The following is a 22991-nucleotide window of genomic DNA, read 5'->3' as shown; positions in this document are numbered from 1 at the left end:
ACAATCGGCAATCACTGAAATATCTCTTACTCTCTGGGCGTCCCAACATCAGCGACTTTCGTTCGAGGGAGGCGGCCAGGTGTGTCCCTCAAGGGGGGTTTGGGCAGGAGTCCCGCGGGGCAGGGACCGAAGTGTGGGGTGGGCAGGAGACATGGCGCAATACAGCCAGAAAATCCTGAATTTTCACGTAAAGCAGAAAACGGAGATTTTGCGGAAGTGTGAAAACCTCTCACTGAAAATGCTGGCCATTGATCCTAACTTTAACACAAGACAAACAGCACCGCCTGGCCTGCGGCTCCTTGCAGGGGGAGGGAGGGGCTGCAGGCCTGGGCGGACACGGACCCTCGGTCAGCGGTGTTCCTTCTCAAGCGCTGGTCAGATATTTATCTCACACTGTGGTCACACAGCAGCCTGCGAACCTTTCCTGTGTTTACATCTTTATAAGTTGTGTGTCCTGAGCAACAAGGGAACGCTTGACTTTCCCAGCCTGCCTCGGGGCAGTGGCCAGGCCCACCCAAACAGAAGGCTCTGCTGCAGGCCTGGGAAGGAGGGTGCAGACAGGAGGCGGAGGTCCAGGAGACTGGGCTGGGTGGCTCCGAACACCCCACCTCAGATGCTGCATCCAGCCAGCTTTGCCAGGCCGGCCAGAGATTCCCGAGCTGCAGAATAGCCTGAATAAATTCCTTGGCTCCTGGAGGCAGCCAGGTGGGGTTCCATGATTTGCCACTAAAACTCCTGGCAGACACAGTTGCCTTTGCCCAGCATGGAGGGACCGTCACTAACACATAGATTAAGGCTTGAAGTCATCTTTAATTAGCAGCCCCCACCCTGCCCTCCGGCTGCGGCTGACCAGCTGGGGTGGTGGGGAGGTGGGAACCGAGCGAGAGAGCAGCAGGAGAGGGCGCCTGTCCCCATGGGCTTCCCTGGGCTGGAGCCCTCGGAGGAGCACCAGGGCCGGCCGCAGGGGTGAGCACCGGCAGGGGTCTCAGGCAGGACAGGGTGATCTAAGACACAGCCTTCTGCCACCTGGTTGCTCTAAACGGGGGGCAGAGTGTCCCCCTGGCTGGCTGCAAGGCGGAACGCTGCCCTCCAAGGCCCGGGGAGGCCCGGGCACAGGCCGGCGGCCCCAGAACCTGGCTCGATGGCTGACGACGGGTTTTCAGTTTGAGTGCTGGCTGCGAGAGACAGGCTGCCAGAGCGCTCAGAACTGGTGAGGCCCTTGTGTTTGGTGGGTGGCTGGTTTCGCTTTCAGGGTGAGTGAGACACGGCCCGTGTGACTGCTCTCCCCGCACAGTCACGTACCTCCCATGGCTCATCTGAACCAGGTCAGTAGGCTCTGTTTACCAAATCCTCGTTCCTGGGGCGGCCTGCCCCCGCCCCCGTGCAGAGCTCCCAGGCACGTGTGAAGACCGCAGGGAGCCTGGCTGCTGACCCTTACACCCCCCCCAGTTTCCTTGTACTCCGCCCAGCAGCAAAACCACCCCCACCCCCACCCCAGCCCCTGGCCCGAGAATGCTCATTTCTTCTCTTCAGCTCTGAGTTTTAGTCCTACCACCCCTCTCCGGCCAGAGGCTCCTCCCTGGGGACAGGAGCACAGGCTAGCAGTCTAGAGGCCTGGCTTTCAGTGCCAGCGGTGCCACCAGCTCCCAGGCCACATGTCCTTCCCTGTGGTAGTCCCTGTTCTGGGGCCACAGACCACAGGCACAGGCGACAGCTAATTCGAGCCGAACAGAAGTGGCTAGAAGTGGTTCACAGGTTCCGGGGCCAGGTGAAGCCCAGACCTCCGGGGGCACAGACTCCAGACCCACTGCAAGGGCCTCGCAGCAGAGATCCTTCGAGAACCAGCCTCCAGTTGTCACTGGCTCGAGTCCACTACAAACCAGTCTCATCGGCTAGGATGGGCAAATGCCCGCCTGCTGGCCAGAGGACATGGGGTACTTTGACCAAAGCTTGACCGAGAGTTCCCCCTTATAGAAAGGGAGATCTCCAAAGAAGAATGGGTGCCGCCACCAGGCACAGAAGGCCAGAGGATGCTGAGCAACAGGCCCAGGCGCCCCTGTCCAAGCCCGTCTTTGGGCCCAGCCTCCCCGGCCCTGCAGGGATGGGGCTGGGTCCATGGTCCTAAAAGTTCTTCCCGGAAAAGCATCCCCTGATGAGCAGAATCTGAACTGGGCACCTTGCCTCCTTCAGAGGAGGAGGGACTGTTCCCAGCCCGAGGGCTGGGCCCCTGGCATGAGGCCCTGCCTCCCTCATCCTTTCGGAGAGGCCCAGGCGAGGGGAGGGCTGCCACCCGAATGGGAACGGGGGCTTGAACCAGTGCCTTGATTTCCTGGCCCTGCCGGAGCTCAGAAGCCAACCCTGAAAGCAGCAGGGGGTGAAGGTGCCAGGCCGGGTCCCCCTCTCTTGGGGCAGAGCTGGAGACGCTGTAAGCTCACTCCTCAAGGCCCTGAGCTGCTCCCCAGGTAATGACCTCAGTCGGGAGCTCCGGCGGCACCTGGCTGCACCTGCCAGAGAGCCCTTGTCCACTCCTGACGGAGAGGCCCTTTGTGTTCCCAGACCACTCTCCACAGGTCACCGCACTAGACCCCTGGAAACAGGCCTGAGAGGTGAAAGGCAGAGCCCACGGACAAGGGTGTGCAGGCAGGGGAGCCCCGAGGGCAGAGCTGAGCCCCTCGGCCACCCAGCCTCCCCAACAGGATTCTCCCTCGACACCCTGGCCCTCGGCCCCTCCACTCGCCCTCAACCTCCTCGACCTTTTCAGGGGGGCTGGAGAAGCCCGCCTGCCCCTGTCCGAGCCCGGACTCAGAAAGCAAGCCAGGTCTGGCCAGCGCCCGTGCGGCTGGAGAGGGGACGGGGCACTTCGACCGGAGGATGTGGTTCAGGCCTGTGGTTCCAGCCCAGATGTGCTGCTGGCAGCGCTGAGGTCACCTGTGCCTTCCTGCAGGAAGCAGGGGGCGGCTAGCGCAAGGCGGGGAGCTTCGAGGTGTGTGGTTTCGGCTGTGAAGCTCACACTCCGGCAAGTCCGGACACTCGTTCTGGGGGCCTGTGAGCCCCCCTCCACCAGCCCTCTTCCTGTTTCCTTCTTAGCTCTCCCCAAATCGCCCTCTGCCTGCCTCCTCCGGGCCCAGACACAGACCACCCAGGAGGTTCAGAACAGCCCACCTCAAAGACACCAGAGGCTCTAGCATCACCAAGGCTCCGGAGAGCAAAGTGCCATGAAGGATGGAGGACGCAGAAAGTTCTAGAAGCCATAATCTTCCCTGAGAGATGTCAAGTAACATCAGCTAGCACCACCTTCCCCAGCCCTTAGCATGCACCAGGCCCTGTTCTAAGCACCTTAGACACATTAACTCCTGACATTGGATGCAAAGGTCCAAGAGCATCAACATCCCCAGGAGCTGGTCAGAAACACAGCTTCTCGGCTGCAGAATCTGCCTTTTAGCCAGATCAGCAGGTGACTTGTGTGCACGTGCAAGTTTGAGAAGCCTCGTATTAACTCATTTCTGAACCTCCTGGGTGGTCTGTGTCTGGGCCCGGAGGAGGAGGCATTTAGTTAATGAGTTACGACAATGCTCTCAGGTAGGTACTCTTATTGTCCCATTTTACAGATGAAGAAACTAAGGCACAGAGAGCTTAAGTACCTTGCCTGAGGTCGCTCGGGTGGGAAGTGCCCGGGCTGGGACTTGAACCCAGACCGTCTGGCTCCAGAAGGCATGCTCCTAACTGCTGGGCTGCTGCTGGGCTTGGAATGAGAGCGCTGTGGGTATCGGAGGCCCTGCGGGCCATTGTGCCTGCCCGGCTGCTGCTCTGGCCTTCTGGAACCTCCTCTGGTCCTCCAGCCATGTCTCTGACCCCTGCCTCTCCGGGGAGAGTGAGTCACGCTTTCCTAGGCCTAACCTAGTGGTCAGTGCAGGGCATTTGTCAAGCACGTGTGACCTCAGCTCTGAGCTGAGAGTCATGGCAGCTAAAAGAGATGCTCAAGGCTCGACCCAGCCTCCAGGGGTCCGGGGCCATGGGGAGGCAGGAAGAGGCACGTGCGTGCGTAAGCGCAGTGACAATAGCTCGAGTCTGCGTAAGGGGTTCAGACACTCTCTGGGCAGTCGACGCTTCAGAGGAGGCTTCATGGAGGAGGAGGCTTTGAGCCAGGCCTTGAAGGATAGATAATGGCTGACACAGGTCAAGAGTCAGGGACCTGCCTGAGCAAAGGGGCAGAGACAGCAGTGGACACAAACGTCAAAAGGTCTGTGTGGCTTCAGCACATACCTGGGGCTTTATACATGCCCTCATCCAATGCCCAGCTACTCCCCACAGAGTCCCACTCAGGGTGCCCAGACTCCCCTGAACTCCCCCTGCGACAAGGAGATCCCCTCCCCCCCCAGAGGAGGAGCCACCCCAGCTCCGGGGTGCACACAGGTGTGCTGGAACAAGCTTTGGTCCTCCTCCAAGCTAACCAGAGCCACGGAGACACAGCCAGCCCCGTGCCGACTGAGGCCTGAGACAGCACCACGCCCAGGGCTCTGCTGCACTGGACAGGCCCCCACACCCTCAGGCCCTTGAGGCCCTGGCTCCTTGGAAACGCCACTGTTTATTAGACTGTATCTGCTGGGGACCTGCACAGCCAGGTCTCCCCACCCGGAGCAGCTGCCGGGGGACCCTCCCCTGCACCGCAGGGACAACACTGGAAAGGGCCCCTCAGCACTGAGCCCCTCCCTGCCTGGAGGCACCCCGAGGCCGGTGCATCCACACTCAGCCTTGTGCCCCTCTGATCACATGTCCTTCGAAGGCACTAAGCACGTGTGCTACCCCTGGAGTCTGGGCCCTGTGTTACCCCTGGAGTCTGGGCAGGGAGAGGGGCTGACCCGCACTCCAGGCGAGCCGCGTTAATCCCCACGGCAACCCTGTCCCCACAGAGGAGGTGAGGACACTCAGGGCTTGATGAGGCCGGCTGACTCGGTCGAGCTCTGAGCACCACAGACAGGATTCCTTCCCCTTTCTCCTCACTGCCACTTCCTTCACGCCTGCCTCAGGACATTGCACACCAAAGATGCTCAATAATTGCTTTAAGAATACTTGAGCTAAAACACGGCAAAGCACAGTGACTTGTGGGTCCAAAAATTGCCACCAGAGGGCGATGCTTGCTTCTCCGCTGTCTCTACACAGGGCCTGTTCTGCAGGAGGGAGAGGAGGCCAAGGCAAGAAGAGGCAGCCAAACTGGACAGTACCTTCTTCTTCCCTGGGAGTTCCAGGGGCCCAAGTGACAAGAGGGGAAAGAAGGCAGGGACCCTGGGTTCCAGGAAGAAAGCACGAGAGGAGCCTAAGGAAGAAGAAAGCCAAGACTGGGGACCTGCAAGGGATCTTGGAGGCTCTGAAGTCCATCCCTTCTCTGCACAGATGAGTCTGAGCTCAGAGAGGTGCAGCTATCATCCTGAGGTCACACAGCAGGGTGGGACTTGAATTCTGGCCTCCAGTCTCCCAGAGCCCTTCATCCCACTTACTATCAGGGAACTCAACCCAGGTAGTTCTTCATCTTCCTTTAGCTGGTGCAGGTCAGAAATGGGTATATCCCCTTCTCCTGGCCCTGACTGTTAGGTTCCTGAGACAGCACCAGGCCCCAGCCCGCTGTTCCTCCTGAGTTGCTGTCCCTTAGCTCCAGTGATGGTGTCCAGCCCCAACTGCCCCAGAGTGCTGAGGACTCACAACCCTGCACCCCCAGCCCTGACCCACATTCTCTGCCCTCCTTCCCCTTGTCCATCCATCACTTGGTCTCCCAAGTACCATGGCCATGCCCTTGGCCTCAGCCACTAGCCTTATAAAGTGAACACCACAAAGGCATGTGGCTCAGGGTTCCTGCTGCACTTGCCGCACATCACCTGCCGGCCCTGAAAGACCCAGGCCTCCCCGTGCCCCTGGCCCCAGCCAGTCCCTGGGAGGCTCCCGGCTCTTCCTGGCCTTGGCCCTCCCCCCACGCCACCTCAGCCCGCGGTCACGCTCTCAGAGAAGCCTTCCCTGGCCACCCCGCCCCGTTCCTGTTCTCATTTGTACTTGGCTGGGCACTGGCGGAGGACTGGGTCAGTATCTGTCTTCCTGGCTGGACCGTGGCTCCTCAAGGTCCCAGGTCAAGTCTGTGGAGCCCCATGGCTTCTTTAGCACCTAACGCCAGGCGTGGTTCAGGGCAGGTGATCAAACTGTATTTGTTGAAAGGATGACCTGATGGATGGAAGGAAGGAAGGGAGGGAGGAAGGGAGGGAGGTCTTGTTATTAGGATGAGGAGGCATCTATTCATTCTCTCATTCATCCCTCGGGGATTCACGGGTTCCTGCTGGCAGCACCGTGCTGGGCATTGTGGGAGTTACAAGGACGTGTGGGACTTGAAGTTTGCCGGAGGAGTCTCTCTCTGCCAGCAAGTGCAAGTAGCTCTAACAAAGGGAGCATGTCAGCACCATGACCACTGGCCTGCATTTTCAGGACAGTCCCGCTATTGTGTGTAAGAATAAATACAAGCCATTTGATTCTAATCCTTTTAAGGTTTTATCTAAAGACAGAAAAAATAAATTTTCAGACTATGTAGGCAATTTGTCTTCAGACAGAATGGGGATGAATGAGTTTAGAGACAGAGCTGACCTGTTTCGACAAAACACACGCAGGGGACAAAACAAACCCGGCTTTTTTTGGCTGGAGCTTACAGAGGCCTCCCACACACTCCCTCCCCACGTTCTCAGACTCATGTTCGCCCAGTCGGCAGATGTGGTTCTGCTTCCCAAATGCCAGGAGCGGACTCAGGCTGCCCCTGGGGTGGGGCCTCCCTTGGAGCCATCAGCCCCTGGCCCCCAGGGGACAGGGCAGAGTAAAGCGAAGGGCCCGGTGGGGTGGGGCATGGTGGAGTGAGGGGTTGTCAGGGAAAGAGGAGCCTGGGGACCACACCCAAGGTGCTTCCTTCAGGAGGCCCGCCCCCGCCTAAGCTTGCCCCTACTTCCCCACGAGCGGGCCCGAGGATTCAGCCCCCTACAAATGGTCAGGATGGGGTAATGCACTGGGAACGTCCTTCATCACCAGAGGGCTACATTTTTCATGAAAGCCTTGTTTTGTAAACATTAAAACGGTAACATTTGCCAGTGTAAGTACTGCCACCACTGCCAGGTTCCAGCCAACAGCCGTGTCTGAACGCGAAGTTGGGAGCAGAGGAACCGGGTGGGGGCTCGGGCCCCCCTCCAGCCAGGTGTCGGCCCCAGGACGAGAGCTCCCCGCAGACTCCTGTAAGGTCCCGCCCCATCAGGAGACCAGCCCGAAGAGCCTGAGGAGGTGTGGACGCTCTCAGAAAGGCCTGGATTCCAAGCCTGGGTCCCGCTCTGACCCAATGACCTGAAACTCCTTCAGGTGCCGTCCATTGGATAGACCCGAAATCCCAGGTCCTGCCAACCTGGCTGCTTCCTGCCCCCCACCCTTCTTTCAGCTCCTGGGATTGCTGAGCAGGCCTTGCTGATGCCTCCGCCCGCAGTGCCGTGCCCCCACTCACCCTGGGTCTCCCCTGAACCCCCTCTTCCTCTGAGAGGCCTTCCCTGACTGCCCCACCCAACCTTCCGAATTAGCTTCTCCCATGATGCCTTGAGAGCACCTACCGTGATCCGAAGGCCTGTGGGATGATCTGCGTGGTGTGTTTCCCCACTAGAGTGTAGGGCAGGGGCCGGGTGGGCGTTTTGTCCACTGCTTTGCCTCTGTGCCTAGCACAGTGCGGAGCCTCTGGTGGGTAGTCAGTCCGTACTGGCGAATGAATGAACCCGTGATAGATGAAGGAAATTGTCCAGTCTGCCCGCACTTCAGTTACTTCTCCTACAAAATGAGTGTAATAAAGTGTCTACCTCATGAACATATTTAACACTTATAGAGAGCCTACGGTGTGCCAGTATTTTGCCTATACTTCTTTCTTTCTTTCTTTCTTTCTTTCTTTCTTTCTTTCTTTCTTTCTTTCTTTCTTTCTTTCTTTCTTTCTTTCTTTTTTTCTTTCTTCCTTCCTTCCTTCCTTCTTTCCTTCCTTCCTTCCTTCCTTCCTTCCTTCCTTCCTTCCTTCCTTCCTTCCTTCCTCACCCGAGGATACTGTTTTTCCATTCATCTTCAGACAGAGTGGGAGAGAGAGAGGGACATCGATGTGAGAGAGACACATCGATTGGTTGCCTCCCACACGACCCCGACCAGGGCTGGAGGTCAAACTGACTTGCCCTTGACTGCAATCGAACCCACAAGTCTTTGGTTCTTAGGCCAACACTCTAACCGCTGAGCCAAACCGGACAGAGCCATATACTTACTTCTTTAATCCTTACAACAGTCCCCTTTTCCAGGTGAGGACACTGAGGCCCAGAGTCAGGGGACCTGCCCTCATTTACCAGTTAGCTCTGAACCCAGGCTATATCTCTCCAGTGGCCTCAGTCGAATTCAGGGGTGTTGGGGGGACTCTGGAGGTGTTGACGTCGGTGCTGCTATAAGCCCCCGTGCCCCGGGAAGCTGGAAACCCAATGGGCAGGGCTGATGACTGATAAGCACTATATTAGGTGACACTGTGGCCAAGGCCACCTTCAAGTTGGAGAAGGTTTCCTAGAACCCAGATATGGGGCTGAGTCAGACACCCACATCTGACAGCGTGGCCAAAGAGCGCTAACGAAGCGTGAACCAGCGGTACGCTTAACCCCTCCTCCCCATGACCCCTCGGACCTTGCTTGAAGGTTCAGCCTGACCTTGGGGGTCCAAGAGTAAACCTTGCTTCCCATAATCCTGTTCTCCTTCCCAGAGACTGGGTCGCGGGTGGCCACGTGCGCAGTTCTGGCCAGTGAAAAGTGCGTAGAAGGTGCTGGATAAAAGATTCTGCTTCTGCTCTCACTGGCCCTCGTCTTGCTGTGACACCTGGCCCAGGACAGCGGTCCTGTGGCCGTCATCCTGTGGCCCTGGGGGGGCTGGTCTAAGAGCAAAACCGTTTCAGGAAGTGTGCCGAGCGGCAACAGGACAAACCCAGGTCCTTAGCGGTGCCGCGTGAACCAGCCCTGGGGCGGCCCACCTTGCACAGGGTCGTTTTCCTGCACGCTGCTTGGGACCGATACGTGTTCCTTGCACCCAAAAGCACCCTAACCAATACCGAAGGGATATGTAGCAAGAAGCAGAGGAGGAAGGGAGTCTTTTCCAGGGTCTTAAGTTCCAAAATAAGAAAGAGAGAGCCTGTGTGCCAAGCCAAACTCTCCGGGAGAGCATGTGTCAAGTATGCAGTCTCCTCCCCCCACCCCCCCAAGATGGCCCCGGCGGAAGGAGCAGGGAGAAAGCAAGGAGTATCAGTGTTGGGGCTCCTGGCCAGAGTAGATCCTGGCCCCTCCAACCCAGCTGAGCCTGGTAGAGACCGTGCAGAGAAGACCCCCAGCCGGTTTAGGACGTCTGAGATTCCGAGGGGCCATCCTCTCTCCCAGGCAGAACCCCAGGGAGGCAGCTGAGGCCTCAAGGTGGATGCCATGCGGTGCATCCAGGCAATGGGCATGGGCTCAGACAGCTCTCCGAGGGACGCGGACTTTGTAAGTGCTTGTGCAGAGAGGACCGGGATGCCCCAAGAGGGATGAGGGCCCAGGAGACTGGCATGTGGGTGGAATCAGGAGTCCAGAGCAGATGGGACATTGACACCCTCAGTAGATGCCACGTGAACATGCAGTGCCAGGGGACCCCTCCCCGCTGCCAGGGAGGGGCACTTCGATGCAGCGCCCGCCCCCCAGAAGTGTGGTGAGAGAGGGACCCGGCTGTCCAAAAGCACATTTCTTTGACTTCAGCAGAAGCGAAGTACCTATTGGAAATTAAGTTTAGCCATGGAGACATAAAATAAGCTCTGTTTCAGGTACGTCTGAGTTTGTGACATCAATTCGTTCATTACCTCCAGTGGTGAAAGGCAGTCAGCCAGATGAAGGTCGGCCCCGCACCCCTCCCTCACCCTGCAGAGGGTCCCGTTTCCTCCATGTGCCCGGACCCCAATTTCTCCTTCTTCCAGCCCACAGCACCACCTCCAGGCTGCAGCCTCACACCCCCTCCTGACCTTGCCCTACAACCTCGATGTGTCCCAGACACCCAGCCTCCTGTCGCGCTGGGCCTGCAGGCCAGGGGCTCCCAGCCATACGGATTTGGCCCCTGCTCCTCTAGACTCGTGTCATGAAAATCCCTTCTTCCTCCCTGGCGTCCAGGCCGCCTGCTGGCCCCGGCTCTCCCCGACTTGGCCCCACCCATCATGCTCTCGCCATCTGTTTCTGGTCCTGTTGAGTTTCTGCCTGTTTTCCCCTCCGCCAGAGGTCCACGTGGCAGTGTGTGGCTACTGGGAGGAGCCGGGCGCTGGCGGGAGGCGAGGAAGAGAGCGGGCAGGGTTTCACCTCCGGGGCTCCCCTCCCACCGCCCAGCAGCCATTCCTCCCCAGCCGCGCTCCCCAGCACCCCCTCCCCGCCGCCACCAGCGCCACAAGACGCCAGCACACCTGGTCCCCACTCAACAAAACAGAGAGGAAGTGACAAGCCCAGGTCACACGTCCAAGAAGCCAGTGTCATCTGCCCTAAGCCAGGAGCTGTTTTAAGGAAATGCAGACACAGGATCAGAACCCCTGGCCTGGCTCCAGAGCCCACACACTGAAATGGGAGCCGCTCTGAACATTTTCAAGGCCCTGTCACAGGCCCTGAAATTTTCCAGGACAATCAGCTGTATTTTTCACATTTTCTGACCTATGGTTAGTCTACAGGGTGTAATTTGGGGTTCTGAAAATACAGTCATGCACATAGCCTCAAATATCCATGAAGGCTTCAATGGGGCAGAAGAGGACACGTTTTAAATCCGATGCAACAGATAAAGATAGTGATGGGGTCCCGAGAGGCTAGACGCATCACCCAGCACCCTCCAGTCCTTAAGCCAGTCAGGTGATACCTGGCAGAGCTGGCCCAGGAGCCCACCTCCTGCACCCGGGCCTGCCCTCCTCCCACTATCAGAGAGAAGTCTGATAGGAGCAGACCCTTTGCCCAAGTGGGTCCCCTACCTGGCTACCTCTTCCCACCGCTTCGTTAATAAGCCTTTTGCCTCCTTAAAAGTCCAGTGGGGCCCTGGCCAGTTTGGCTCAGCGGTTGAAGCATCGGCCTGCGGACCAGAGAGTCCCAGGTTCGGTTCCCGCTAAGGGCACGTACCAAAAACAAAATAAATAAATAAATGTCCAGTGGGCACATGACCCCCTCCCCCAAGATGACATTCACAGTTCACCCAGTTTCCAACTATTGTTCCGTGTCCTCCCTTAGACTACGGCACAGCCCCCTAGTGCCCCCAGCCTCACCCTCTGTAATCCATGCCCCACCTGGCCACCAGTCATGTGCCTCTTAAATCAGCCCTAACCAGAAACTACTGCTCAGAACCCTCCACAGCTCCCCAGCACCTGAGAGGTCAAGTCCAGACTTAGCCTGATATTTAAGGCCTTTCACAGCTTGGCCCCTACTTTTCCAATCTCCTCTCTCTCTCTCTCTCTCTCTCTCTCTCTCTCTCTCTCTCTCTCTCCTGCCTTCTTTCCAAACATTTATCTAGCATACTATCTTTCCCACTGTCCAGAGTATAGACAGCACTGTCCCACTGTTTCCTTTGCACATAACATGTGCCATCCAAACTCCTATTCATCCTCCAAGGCCCTGCTTAAATGTCCGCACCACCAAGAAGCCTTTCCCTGATTAACCTCTTCAGAATTCTCTCTTCCCTGCTCTCCCACGTTGCAGAGGAAGGAGTTTCTGTATGGACCGTCTGAGGAAGGCTGAGGACTTCCACACACCCTACCCAAGCCCATGGAACAAATCTAGCCCAACCATCCCGGAAGCAGGCCACCAGGGACACTGTACCAGCTCTGCCCCTGGTTTCAACTCAGATAACTGTCTGGTCACCCTTTCCTTTCAATGTTTCCTGCATTTTCCCCAGGCCACCCAACCAGGCAATGGCAAACCAGCAGGGTGAGGTGTTCCGGCTCCCATGTCATGGGCTGCTTCTCCTCCTGGCCCTCCTGCCCCTTCCCTTCCTTGTTGTCTAACATTTCAGAGGGAAAATATCATTTATGTAACTGAAGGGATGGCCCCAGTTTGGGGAGGTGACCATACGGGCATTTCACCAGCTCCCCAGGGGACGCTGTCCCTACAGACCTGGCAGCAGGTTTGGGGGCCTCTAGTTTTCCAGGGTTCTTTCCCAGCCCCCATCAAGACCTGACCAATGGGAGAGTCTCCACCACAAAGCCCTGGTGGTTCTTACCACCCAGGGAGGCTATGCCACCAAGTCAGGAACTGGGATCCGGGGGTAAAAGCGGCCCAGACGGTCAGCCCAAAGGCTGCCTCTGCCCGGCATAGACGTGTTTGCAGTGGGTCAGAGGAGACAAGGGAGGGGACTGCCCGTCTCGGAGCCCTGAACTAACGTGGCCTGGAAATACCCGGGGCCTTTGGCCTGGCTGCACAGGACAAACTTGGATTCTCCTGCAGGTGTCTGGCAAGAAGAGTCCAAAGCTTGGCTGTCTCGGCAAACAGCAAACCCCCCTCTGCGTGACGCCCATGAGCAAAGGCTCCTGTCCGGCGCTGGGGGCAACCCTCACCGCCAAGGTCTGGTCAGGCCGGTGATGCACAAACAGCCAGGGCCCAAAGCATGCCATGGGGTCACCCCCTGGGGAGCCCTGACCTGCCTGGGGGAGAACTGCAAGGGGTCCAGGGGTGACGGGAAGCCTCCCTCAGTAGCCAGGTGGGCTCCGAGGAAATAGACTCGTGTTACCCCGACTGGGCCGGCCGCTGGGCTCGGCTGCATCCTGGGGCAGTTATGCTGGTTCCTTCTTTATAGAATATTCTTCCACATGGTGCCCAGAGAGCCCTCAAAGCAGGCGATGGCCACCCATGGCAGCGCAGGGGGTCAGGGTGGACGGCTTCGGCCCGTCATGCAGCAGCCACGTTCCAGCTTAGAAAGTCAGGCCGCTGCACAACGTGGTGTGCGTCTTCCTCCAGACAGGGTCCAGCGGTCCTCTCGTAAACGTCACTAAGGCACCAGGCAGCATCCCCAGCGGAGCGCCGGGGCTCTCGGCACCCAGCGCAAGCTCCGCAGCTGTCCCCCAGGGAAGCGAGGGGCTGTGGGCCCACTGCAGCCTGTGCGAGCGGGGCACCCAGCACACAGGAGGTGCCACCCCCTGAGGTAGATTATCATCATCCCCATTTCTCAGACAAGGAAACAGGCTCAGAGCAGTGGGGACTCACCTGAGGCCACAGTCAGTGTGTCGCACAGCAGACTCTGAGCTGGTCCCACGCACTCCACAGCACCCCGGCTGAGTGACCAAGGGGGCTAGCTTCTTGGTGGGTGGGGAGCCCGCAGAGTGGAGCTCTGGAGCTGGGCCCCAGGGGACCGAGGACTGGCTGCCCTCTCAAGGTGGGCAAAGGGCACCCAGCAGAAAGAACCAGGCTGAATCACCAAGAAATGTGTCACCTTTAATCACGCCGGACAGCAGGGCAGGGTGCAGTGGCTGGGAGTGGCTGTCAGTACGAGCCTTCTCGCCGCCACGCCCTGGTGGCCCCCTCGGCTGTAATGAGCACCAGAGACCACCACGGGCCTCTTCCTGGGATCTGCAGAAGCACCGATGGCTGGAGGCCACCTCCCTCAGGGGGTCAGGCCACCTGCGTGGGGGTGAGGAAGGCTGGGGGCCACCAGGCTGGCCCACCCCGGGAGTGGGAGAAGGGACGGAAAGCCGATGTCTCTTACTTGGCCGGGGCTTGTCTGGGCCTCATGGCTCAGAGTTCTCCCTGACTGACCCGGAATGTTACCACTTCAGTTCCCCAGACCTGCTGGGGGGTCTAAATCCTGGAGCCTTCCGCCCTGTCATGTCTAAAGGCAGCACCAGACCCGAGGAGACTCTGCCGGGTCTTCAGCACCTTAAAGCTTAAAAAGCGAGGGACACCGAGCTGGTAGGAGGGGCGAGGAGGGTCAGAGAGCACCGGGGACAGGTGTCAATGTCTGACCGTGGCTGGAAGCTTGGGGGCCTGAGGCCCAGGTGCTGGTGGCAGAAGGGCTGAGCAAAGTCCTGCCTGAGCCCCAGGAGGGGCAGGGAGGGGTGCTGTGGGGATAGGGGCCTCGCAGGGGACCATCCCAGCTGTATGGGGAGCTACGGATCCCTTCTGCAGAGGCTCCTTCACCCCAAAATTCCTCCAAGCTCCTGGGTCTTCCCCTCACAGTGCCCTTGCCCTGACCAAGGCCCTTCGGGTGGTTGCTTTAACGACAGGCATTGAGCAGGAATGAGAGTAGGCGGAATGCGACCCCACCACCTCGGGGACCCTCTCCTACCAGCTTCGAGGAGCCGTGGGTGATGAGGGGCCACAACGTCGAAATGCCCCGAACCCAGACAGCTGTGACAAAAGCACCGTGATTTCTCTAGGCCAGGTCTCGGAATCCTGTCTCCCCAGCCTGGCTGGACTGTGTCCTCGTCCTCACAGGGGCAGGGTCTGTGTCTGACTCGCCAGCGTTCCCCGGGCCTGGCCAGAGGGAGCCCTCGGTGAGCCCTCATGGGTGACCCAGGGAGCGGCCGCCCCGGCTGGGGTGCAGACCCGAGTGAGGGAGCGAGGGAGGGTGGCATGTGAGAATGTTTCAGGATGTTTGGACGATTCCAAAATATTTAGAGGATTCCAGAATGTTCAGGGAGTACTAGAGTGTTGTGAAAGTTTCCGAATCCAGTTACTCTCGTGGGGCCCAGAGACCAGCAGCGCACGTCACCCGAGAACGTGGTCAGGTGCAGAGTCCTGGGCCCGCACCGCGCCTGCCTGAGCGGAACCTGCACTGGACCACGGTCCCCAGGGGATGCTTGTGCACAGTCAGGTTTGAGAAGTGCTGAGTAAAGGTTGGGAAAGTCCTAGAATACTTAGATTACACAGCTTCTTAAAAGATGTCCCAGAGAGGACAGTGGCAGAACAGTGGGAGGGAAGGACAGGAGAGGAGGCTGCCCAGTGCCCGGCCCCACGGGGCCCCCTGTCGAGGTGCACACTGAGGCCCTGCAGGGGAGGAGACCCCCGCACGGAGCGGAGGCACTAATCCTCCTCGGGCTTGATGAGGTGGCCGCTGAAGGTGATATAGGTGTCGACGTCGTCGCTGTAGATGGCGTTCTCCCGCTCGCGCTTGAAGAGCCGAGCCCAGACGCGGTCGCCGGGCGCCAGCGCCAGCATCACGCTCTGGCTCTGCATGATGCTGCGGTCGCTGGGCTGCGCGTACAGGATGGCGGCCGCCTCCTCGTTGTGCACCACGTGCACGTAGGTCTCCTTGAAGTTCCAGCTGTGCACATTGAGGCTGAAGAAGTAGACGCCGCCCAGGGGGGCGACAAAGTGGCCGGCGGCCAGGTCGAAGTGCCCGTCCGGGTTGACGAAGACCGTGTCAAAGAGCAGGGGCTGGAAGCCCTCGCTGCTGTGCAGGGCCGCCTTCCGGCCCACGGAGAAGGCCGAGAAGCGAGTCTGGCAGGGGCTGCCGGGGCTGCCCGCCTGCCCCTTGTCGCCCTTGGCGCCCTGCGGGCCTCGCTCTCCCAGGGGACCTTCCCTGCCCTGCTTCCCAGGTGTGCCCAGCAGGCCTCGGTCCCCTTTGTCACCTGTGGGAACAAGGGAGAAGTCAGAGCGGGCGCCAGAGCACCGGGGCCTGAACGAAGGGGATGCCCTGCACTTGTCTGCCGAGGGCGCTGCCCCGGCCCCGAGAGGAAGCCAGCGTCCGTTGAGCACCTGTGTCACGCCAGCCATCACCTGTCCGAACGCCCCTCTAAAGGAGACGCCGTGACCGTTTCCCCTCATAGAGCGGCTGAGTGACTCACCCAGGGTGTCATGCAGCTCAGGAGCAGGAGAGGCAGGACCCCAACTCCTCTGTCTCCAACCCGCCCATCCTGCTCCCTCCCTACAGCGAAGGTCTGTGGGCTCTGGGGAGTCGGCCCCCCACCGCACCCCCACCCCAGAGACGCTGCTGGAGTGGCAGGGTGCACTTTGCATTTCTCTCCCAGAGAAGGAACCAAGGGAAATACGTCTGCCCGCCGGGAGGGAAATGCCTGGTTAGGAGCTAAGCAGCCCTTGGCTGGCATTACACCTCACTCTGTGACCTGGGCCATCTCATGGCTGGGGTCTTGGTTGTGTTGTCTGTATCTTGAGAAAGGATCATGCCCACCTCACAGGGAGACCTCAACCAAATGCTGGCTGGAAAACCCTCTGCAAACTGCAAATACGAAGCAGGAGGGTCCCCCCAGCGCTGCTCGGCCATCCCCACCTGCCCTGGGGTGCGGCTAACGTGACCCCCAGGCAGACACACCTCTGGCCAGTCCTTGTTCCAGGCTGACCTTGAACACGAGAAGCAAGTAGCCACCTATGTCTTGAGGGAACTAATCCCAAACATTTCCCTGCTGTTGTGGAACCTGAAATTGCACCATAAACCACACCCCTCTCAGTGAACTTCATGACCCCGTGTTTTCCTGGAAGTCCGCCTATGGCCATAGCAATACTGGAAAGAGTGGAGGAAGGGCCCTTGGAGGAGACGCCTGGAGAGAAGGGGGGAGAAGCCTGGAGAGAGGGGGAGAAGCCTGGAGAGAGGGGGAGAAGCCTGGAGAGAAGGGGAGAGAAGCCTGGAGAGAAGGGGGAGAAGCCTGGAGAGAAGGGGGGGAGAAGCCTGGAGAGAAGTGGGGAGAAGCCTGGAGAGAGGAGGGGAGAAGCCTGGAGAGAAGGGGGAGAAGCCTGGAGAGAAGGGGGGAGAAGCCTGGAGAGAAGAGGGGGGAGAAGCCTGAAGAGAGTGGGGGAGAAGCCTGGAGAGAGGGGGTAGGAGCCTGGAGAGGGGAGGAGCCTGGAGAGGAGTGGGAGGAGCCTGGAGAGAGAGGGAGGAGCCTGGAGAGAGGGGAGGAGCCTGGGGAGGGGGAGGGGCCTGGAGAGAGGGGGAGGAGCCTGGAGAGAGGGGGAGGGGCCTGGAGAGAGGGGGAGGAGCCTAGAGAGAAGGCCGGAGAGAGTCTAAGTTCTGCGGAGGTCAGGCTCAAAGGCCTCACTGGAGAACTAACTGCTCATCATGCGCACTGTACTTGACAGTTTGCAGAGCACTGGCTCCCCCCAGTCCAGAGGGAGGAGGTGAAAGGTGGTTATAGGAGGGGGTTGCCTTCTGTTTACAAATGAGGCAGCAAGCCCAGGGCAGGATCAGCCTGACCCACACAGCAAGGGAGCTGAAGACCTGGGGCTGGGACCTGGGACTCCTGATGCCCGGCAGGCGCCTTCTGTGAGAGCAGCTGCCACCCCCGGCAGGCGGCAAGCCTGGCCCAGGAGCAGGGACACGGAGTTTGCAGGGGGACTAGTGTGGGGAAAGCCCTGTCCGCATCCCGGCCCTTCTCAACCCGACACAGAGAGCTCTGGGAACCTTGAAGCTGTACTGTATTAGGTGGTGGGGAACTGGGGGTGTCCTCACCCAGAAAATCCGAAGACAGGAAGGCCTCAGACACCAGCCCACACCTGGCTGTGGGGTGGAGTGGCCCTGTGAGGACCCCAGGGACAGATCCCAACCCTGTCCCTGACAACTGTGTGCCCCAGGAGAGTTCCTCCCCTCTCTGAGGCTGTTTCCCCACCAGCAAAGTGGAAGGAATGACAAAGTACCAGCCTCGGGGTAGTCGAGAGCAAAGATGGAGGTTAAGGGTGCCGAGGGCCTGAGCCCAGCCCCAGGGAGCACAGTCCCCAGCAGCAGAGGTGGCTTCCTTCAGGATAAGGAGCCCTCATTCACCTGCATGGCCCCAGTGGCCCTCCACAGGTCCCCCTGCTTCTACCCTTGTTCCCTGCCATCTCGTCTTCACGGGACTCTAGAGCGATCCATTTGAAACCTAAGTCAGATCAGGTCACTCCCTCTGCTCAATCCTCTGCTGCTCCCCATCTCACTCAGAGGAGACCCCAAGTCTGATCTGGGCCCTGTTTCATCTCCAACTTCAGCTCCCTCCCTTGTTCCTGCTCCTTAAAAACCCCAGGCCCAATGCTACCCCAGGGCCTTTGAACCTACTGTTCCCTCTGCCTGGAATGCTCTTCCCCAGACACACATGGTTTCTCCCTCATTTTTTCAGTGAGAACTGACCACCGTGTTTGATAGGCAACCTGCCCCCTTACCTGCGCTGCGATATCCCTTACCCTGCCCCACCTTGTCATTTCTACGGCATGTATCACATTGATCATTCTGTCTCATTAACTTGGGTAGTATGTTTCTTGCTGTCTGCCCCCCACTATAATGGAAGCTCAACGGAGGTAGGTGTATCTGTCTGATTTGTTCGTGCTCTGGCCCCAGAATTCAGAACAGTCCTGGCGCATAATAAGTGCTCAATTAATGTGTGAAAGAAAGAAAGGGTGTGAAACAATTTTCTGTCCTGGTTTCTTCTGCTTCCTCCACCTCCCCTCCCCAGGCCCAGGAAGAGAGACCCTCAGGCCAGTCCAACATGAGCCACATATGGGTACTCACCCTTCAGGATGGTGATGTTAATGTAGGGCCTGACCTCAGGCAACACATATGGAAAGGTGGATGGGGAGGCCGGGGACACATCTGCAGCATCGGCAGGGGCCAGGGGGTCCTCAGAGTCACAGCACCATCGGCAATGCTCAGGGGGCTTGGAGGCCACAGCTTCCCCAAACACCACAAGAGGGAGCAGCACTGTCCAGAGAAGGTCGGGGGCAGCTATCCCCATGGCGACCTGGGAAGACGGGACAGACAGTGCACTTAACTTACCTCCACGTGCCCAGGCCCCGCAGGAATGCAGCCACCCACAGCAAGTGCGTTCCTGACATAACTCAGTCTGTCCATTTAACAGACAAGAACACTGAGGTCTACACAGGGAAGCAAGTTCTTCAAGGTCACAGAGACTTGTGGCAGGGCAGGGCCTGGAGGTCTCCCAGAAGGAACCCAGTCCCCGGAATCTCTGCCACACAAAGTCCCCAAAGGAAGAAGCCCCTTTAAGAGAGCCACAGCCAAGAGCAGAGGGGGCTCCTGGGGACCTTTGCAGGGATGGGTGAAGAAGATGCCCCAGCTGTCCCTGTGTCATAACCACTGAGACTAAAATGTTCCCTCTGGCTTGCTTTCTTGCCTTGGGCAGATCAGAGGGCCCACGGGACAAACACAAAGGATTCTGCAGGCTTGCCCTTCGGGAGAGGGGCTGAGCCCACAGTTTGGAAGATGTACACAATGGTCCTGACAAAGGAGCTAGGAAAGTCCATCTATTCTAGCAGACAGGTAGCAACTGCCACCAGAGAAAATGCACGGGGTCCTGCGTGGTGACGGTTGTTCCACTGTGGAGCTCAGGAGCAGGTATTCTGAGTCATGGGCTGCAGGCCACCGCTGGCCTGCAGAAGGTGGAAGAGGGCACTCCTCGGGAGGGACAAATTGCAAACAAAAGATGCATCACTGAAGTGTGGAGCTGGCCGGGCTGGCGTCAGCCTACCTCCTCTTGGCATCCTAGTGCAGTCAACCACCTACACATCTTTACACACGGTCCCTGCCGCAGCCTCAGCAGAGAGCTAAATCATTGGAAACTGGTGGTGTCAATCACAGTAGACCTGCCAATCAGCTACCAAGGTGGTAAATTGGAATTAAGGGGCAGGACTGGGAAGTCTGGAAAATTCAAAAGGATCAGAGAAGTCCTGGGTTTGTGCGTCTCTGTCTTGGCCATGGCAAGAAAGAAGGCATCCAGAGTTCCTGGAGAGGGGCAGGAAGTAGCCTGGATACCAGCCGCTGGAGCCAGGCCGGGGCTGGGTGGGCAGGAAGCCGGGCACAGAGCCTTTGAGGTGGTGGCAGTCTTTGGGGGCTGGCGCCGAGTTATCGCAGAATCAAAAACTCGGCTTTTGAAACTAGACTGGTTTTTTACACTTCTGGCGTTTCTTTGTTTATTTCCTTTTTGTTCTCTTTTAACATTTAGCACAATTCAAAAATATTTTTTTGTGGTTAATACATGTAGAGAAGGTACAATTATTATTTTAAATGCCATCTTATCTGCTGAGCACAGTGGTAAGACCTAAGTTTTAAAGGGGCAGAGGCCCTCCCCTGAACACCTCCCCCTCCCTGGGGCTGGCTGGTAGCAGGAGAAGGGGGGGCCCGCGGTCTCCCCAGCCATCACCCCCTCCTGGAGGTGGCCATTCCCCTGCTCCTGTCTCCCCACCCTGGTCCAGTCCCCTGGTTCTGCTCCATAAGGCAGGTCAAATCCACATAGATCAACGTCCTCTCTGCTCAAGATGATCACCCTCAACTTTTATTTGTAAATTACACGTCCCAGTGATTTTGAGAAAAGCAAAAATCCCCTCTCTTTCCTGGCCAGCTTGTGACCTCTGGGGGAAAGGTGAGGCCTTGGAGTCAGACTGGAAATCCCAGGCTGGCTGACACGCTGTGACCCAGGGCTGTGACCCAGGGCTGGTGGCTTAACCCTCGGGACTTCCTGCTCCTTGACTACGGTCAAGGAGATGACCCCCTCCCCCACCCAGGTGGTTTGGGAGGATTTAAATGCTGGGAACTTGCCTGACTTGAAAAAGACTCTTAAGAAAAAGTTTATTCCTTCTTCTGCCCAACATGACCTCTTCCCAGTGCCTGCCCAGGACAGAGCCAGGCAGAGCAGAGGGCCAGCTGGGTCTGGGTACCTCTCTGTTGGCTCTGGCCAGATGACAGCCCACAGCTCTGAGATGTGAACTGGGGGCAGGAAGCAGGAAGCAAAACAGCCTTTAACAAAAGTAACAATAACGACAGCCTGGGTCACTAACTGGCCATGGAGAGTGCCAGGCAGGGAGTGTGAGGGACCATGCCATTGGGGGTGACTAGGGGTCCCTGCTGCCTCCACTGGGGAGCTGGGATCTCTCTGGGGTGGGGAACGGGCCAGGCATTGCTGCGTTGAATTGGCGTGTGTCCCAGCAGCAGTGGGCACGAGCCAGGAGTGGGCAGGAGCCAGGAGGCATGGAGGGCAGCCCTTCACGGGGGGCCAAGGTCTCAGTCACAGGAGGGAGTGGGGAAGGGAGAGCTGGAGGGACTGCGGGCATCAGAGGGGTAGTGCAGGGCCGGAGATGTGTTCAGGAAAGCAGAGGGAGGAGAGGAATTCCAGGCTCTGACCCGTCTCCTGGTGGGTCGGCAGCCCTGCCGTGGGAAAGGCAGGACTCCATCACTCACCCTGCGTCCTGAAGCCTCACCCAGCAGCTCAGCCCCGGGCTCGGGTCAGCTTCTGGCTCCTTGGCCCATGTCTGCAGGAATAACTTGTTGCTGGCCCAGACCCCCAGGCCCAGCCGAGGAGGGAGGGAGTAAGGGATGGAGGCAGGGCGAAAGGAAGGGAGGGCGGAGGGAGAGGGCTGAGCTGGCTTCCCACTTCCCCTCCTCCCTGCTCCCTCCCCTCCAGACGCTGGCTTCTGCCGAGATAATGGGAGCACTAGATTTCCTTTGCTTAACTCTTTGGTGGGGTTTTGTTGGATCCAGAGGCCCGATAAAGTCAGAGCCAGAAGAGATCTGAGGCCCCCGAGGGGCTAGCAGGAAAACTGAGGCAGGGAGGAGCCCCGTAGGTTGCCCAGGAAGGGAAGCGCTGCGTAATCCTGCTGCCAGGGGCCTCAGCTCGGGCTGAAGCTTGGAGAGGGCACAGGCACCAGCCCGGCAGCCTCAGGGTCAATCGGGTCCCATCACCCACTAGTAAGTGACACCCTAGGTGTCTGTGAACTCCAGTCCCCAGCCCCAGCCCTTGGTCACAGGGAGGCTCAGTCAAGGTTTGCCGAGTGGAGGTTATTACCTGCTGGGGTGTCAGGGGGGCAGCCAGGTCAAAACCCTCACCCCAATGGATGCCAAAGTCCTCCTCCTCCGCCTAGAATGTTGCCAGGATTGATTCATCCTCCTGGTCTTCTAGAGCAATGCCCTGGCGGAAATGCTGCCGAAGCTCACGGGAGGGCAGCTCAGTGCCCCTGGGCTGGGCAGGCCTCAGGTTAGGCTGTGGGGTTGTACAGGCTGCAGCCCTGGTCCTCTGCAGCCAGAGAACCTGTGCAGAGCTCCGGTGTCCCCTGGCCCGCCAGCACCTTCTTCGCAGGGATTGCAGTACCCAAAGCGTCTTCACATCCATCGTGTCAGGGAATCCTACCCCAGCCTGGGGACGGGGCTGAGGGGACTCGCCCCAGATCATGCAGCTGGAGAAGAGGAACCGCACCTCCACACAGTGGGTGTGCTCCCCACCGGGCTGCAGCTCCCACCACGGCACCTGGCTCAGGTCTGCCCTGGGAGGAGAGCCATGGTGATGTTATTGCCCTCAGGAGGTGCAGGAGTACAGAGAAGCCTGGGGTTTGGGGCCCTAAAGCCACCCAGTCCCCACTCACGGTGAGCAAGGCGTAGAGGCTGGACCAGCCCCTGGGTCGTGTCCTTGACCAGACCTCACCTCAGGCCTATGTAGCTGACTGTCCAGGCCTGGAAGGACCCTTAGATATGATCTAATCTGATGCTTTAATGTGTCCCTCAGGGACACTGGGATCCAGGGAGGACAAGCCTTTGGCTCAAGGTCACACAGCAGATGGGAGCCAAGAGGGAGGAGGGCCAGACTCCCAACGGCTCCTTCTGTGCGTCTCCCTCCCGAGTCCACTTGGAGCACCCCCAGGCCTATCTAAGGGTCTAAGGGGGCCCAAAGGGAAGCAGATGGGGGGACCATGGCGCTGGGAGAGCTGTCAGGTCCCCACCGGCAGTGCCCTCCTCCTGGCCCTGCCCCGGGCAGCACTCCCAGGGCGCGGAGCCAGGCGAGGAGGGAAGGAGCCAGGGGGAGCCACCCTCCCGCCCTCCCCACTCTGCTGCCCCCAGGGAAAGAGCTGAGTCAGCAGCACTGGAAGGGGAGACAGCTGGCTGTCTCTGAGCTCTCTGGCTTAGACAGCCTAGCATCTGAGGAAAGGGGGGGCAATGGATGGGGGATGGGGAGAAGCAGGAAGGGGACTCAGGAATGGTTTTGTCCGGGCCTCTCATGTGGCCAGCACTGTGCTCCAGGCCCACTC

The 22991-nt window shown here is 58.9% G+C and overlaps 1 protein-coding gene across 1 annotated transcript; it reads right to left on the bottom strand.

Annotated features, from left to right (window-relative positions):
- Positions 1 to 13700: 13700 nt before the first annotated feature.
- C1QTNF6 (C1q and TNF related 6) lies at positions 13701 to 22459 on the bottom strand. The gene is made up of 4 exons (XM_036251993.1): positions 21758 to 22459; positions 21154 to 21224; positions 18475 to 18703; positions 13701 to 15613 (listed from the first exon to the last, which is right to left on the bottom strand). The coding sequence occupies exons 3-4, from the start codon at positions 18695 to 18697 to the stop codon at positions 15066 to 15068; spliced, it is 771 nt and encodes a 256-aa protein (XP_036107886.1). The 5' UTR covers positions 18698 to 18703; positions 21154 to 21224; positions 21758 to 22459; the 3' UTR covers positions 13701 to 15065.
- Positions 22460 to 22991: the final 532 nt, after the last annotated feature.

The sequence above is a fragment of the Molossus molossus genome, unplaced genomic scaffold (genome assembly GCF_014108415.1).
Source record: "Molossus molossus isolate mMolMol1 unplaced genomic scaffold, mMolMol1.p scaffold_m16_p_10, whole genome shotgun sequence".
NCBI classification, from domain to species: Eukaryota; Metazoa; Chordata; class Mammalia; order Chiroptera; family Molossidae; genus Molossus; species Molossus molossus.
This window is presented reverse-complemented; position numbering and strand designations above follow the sequence as displayed.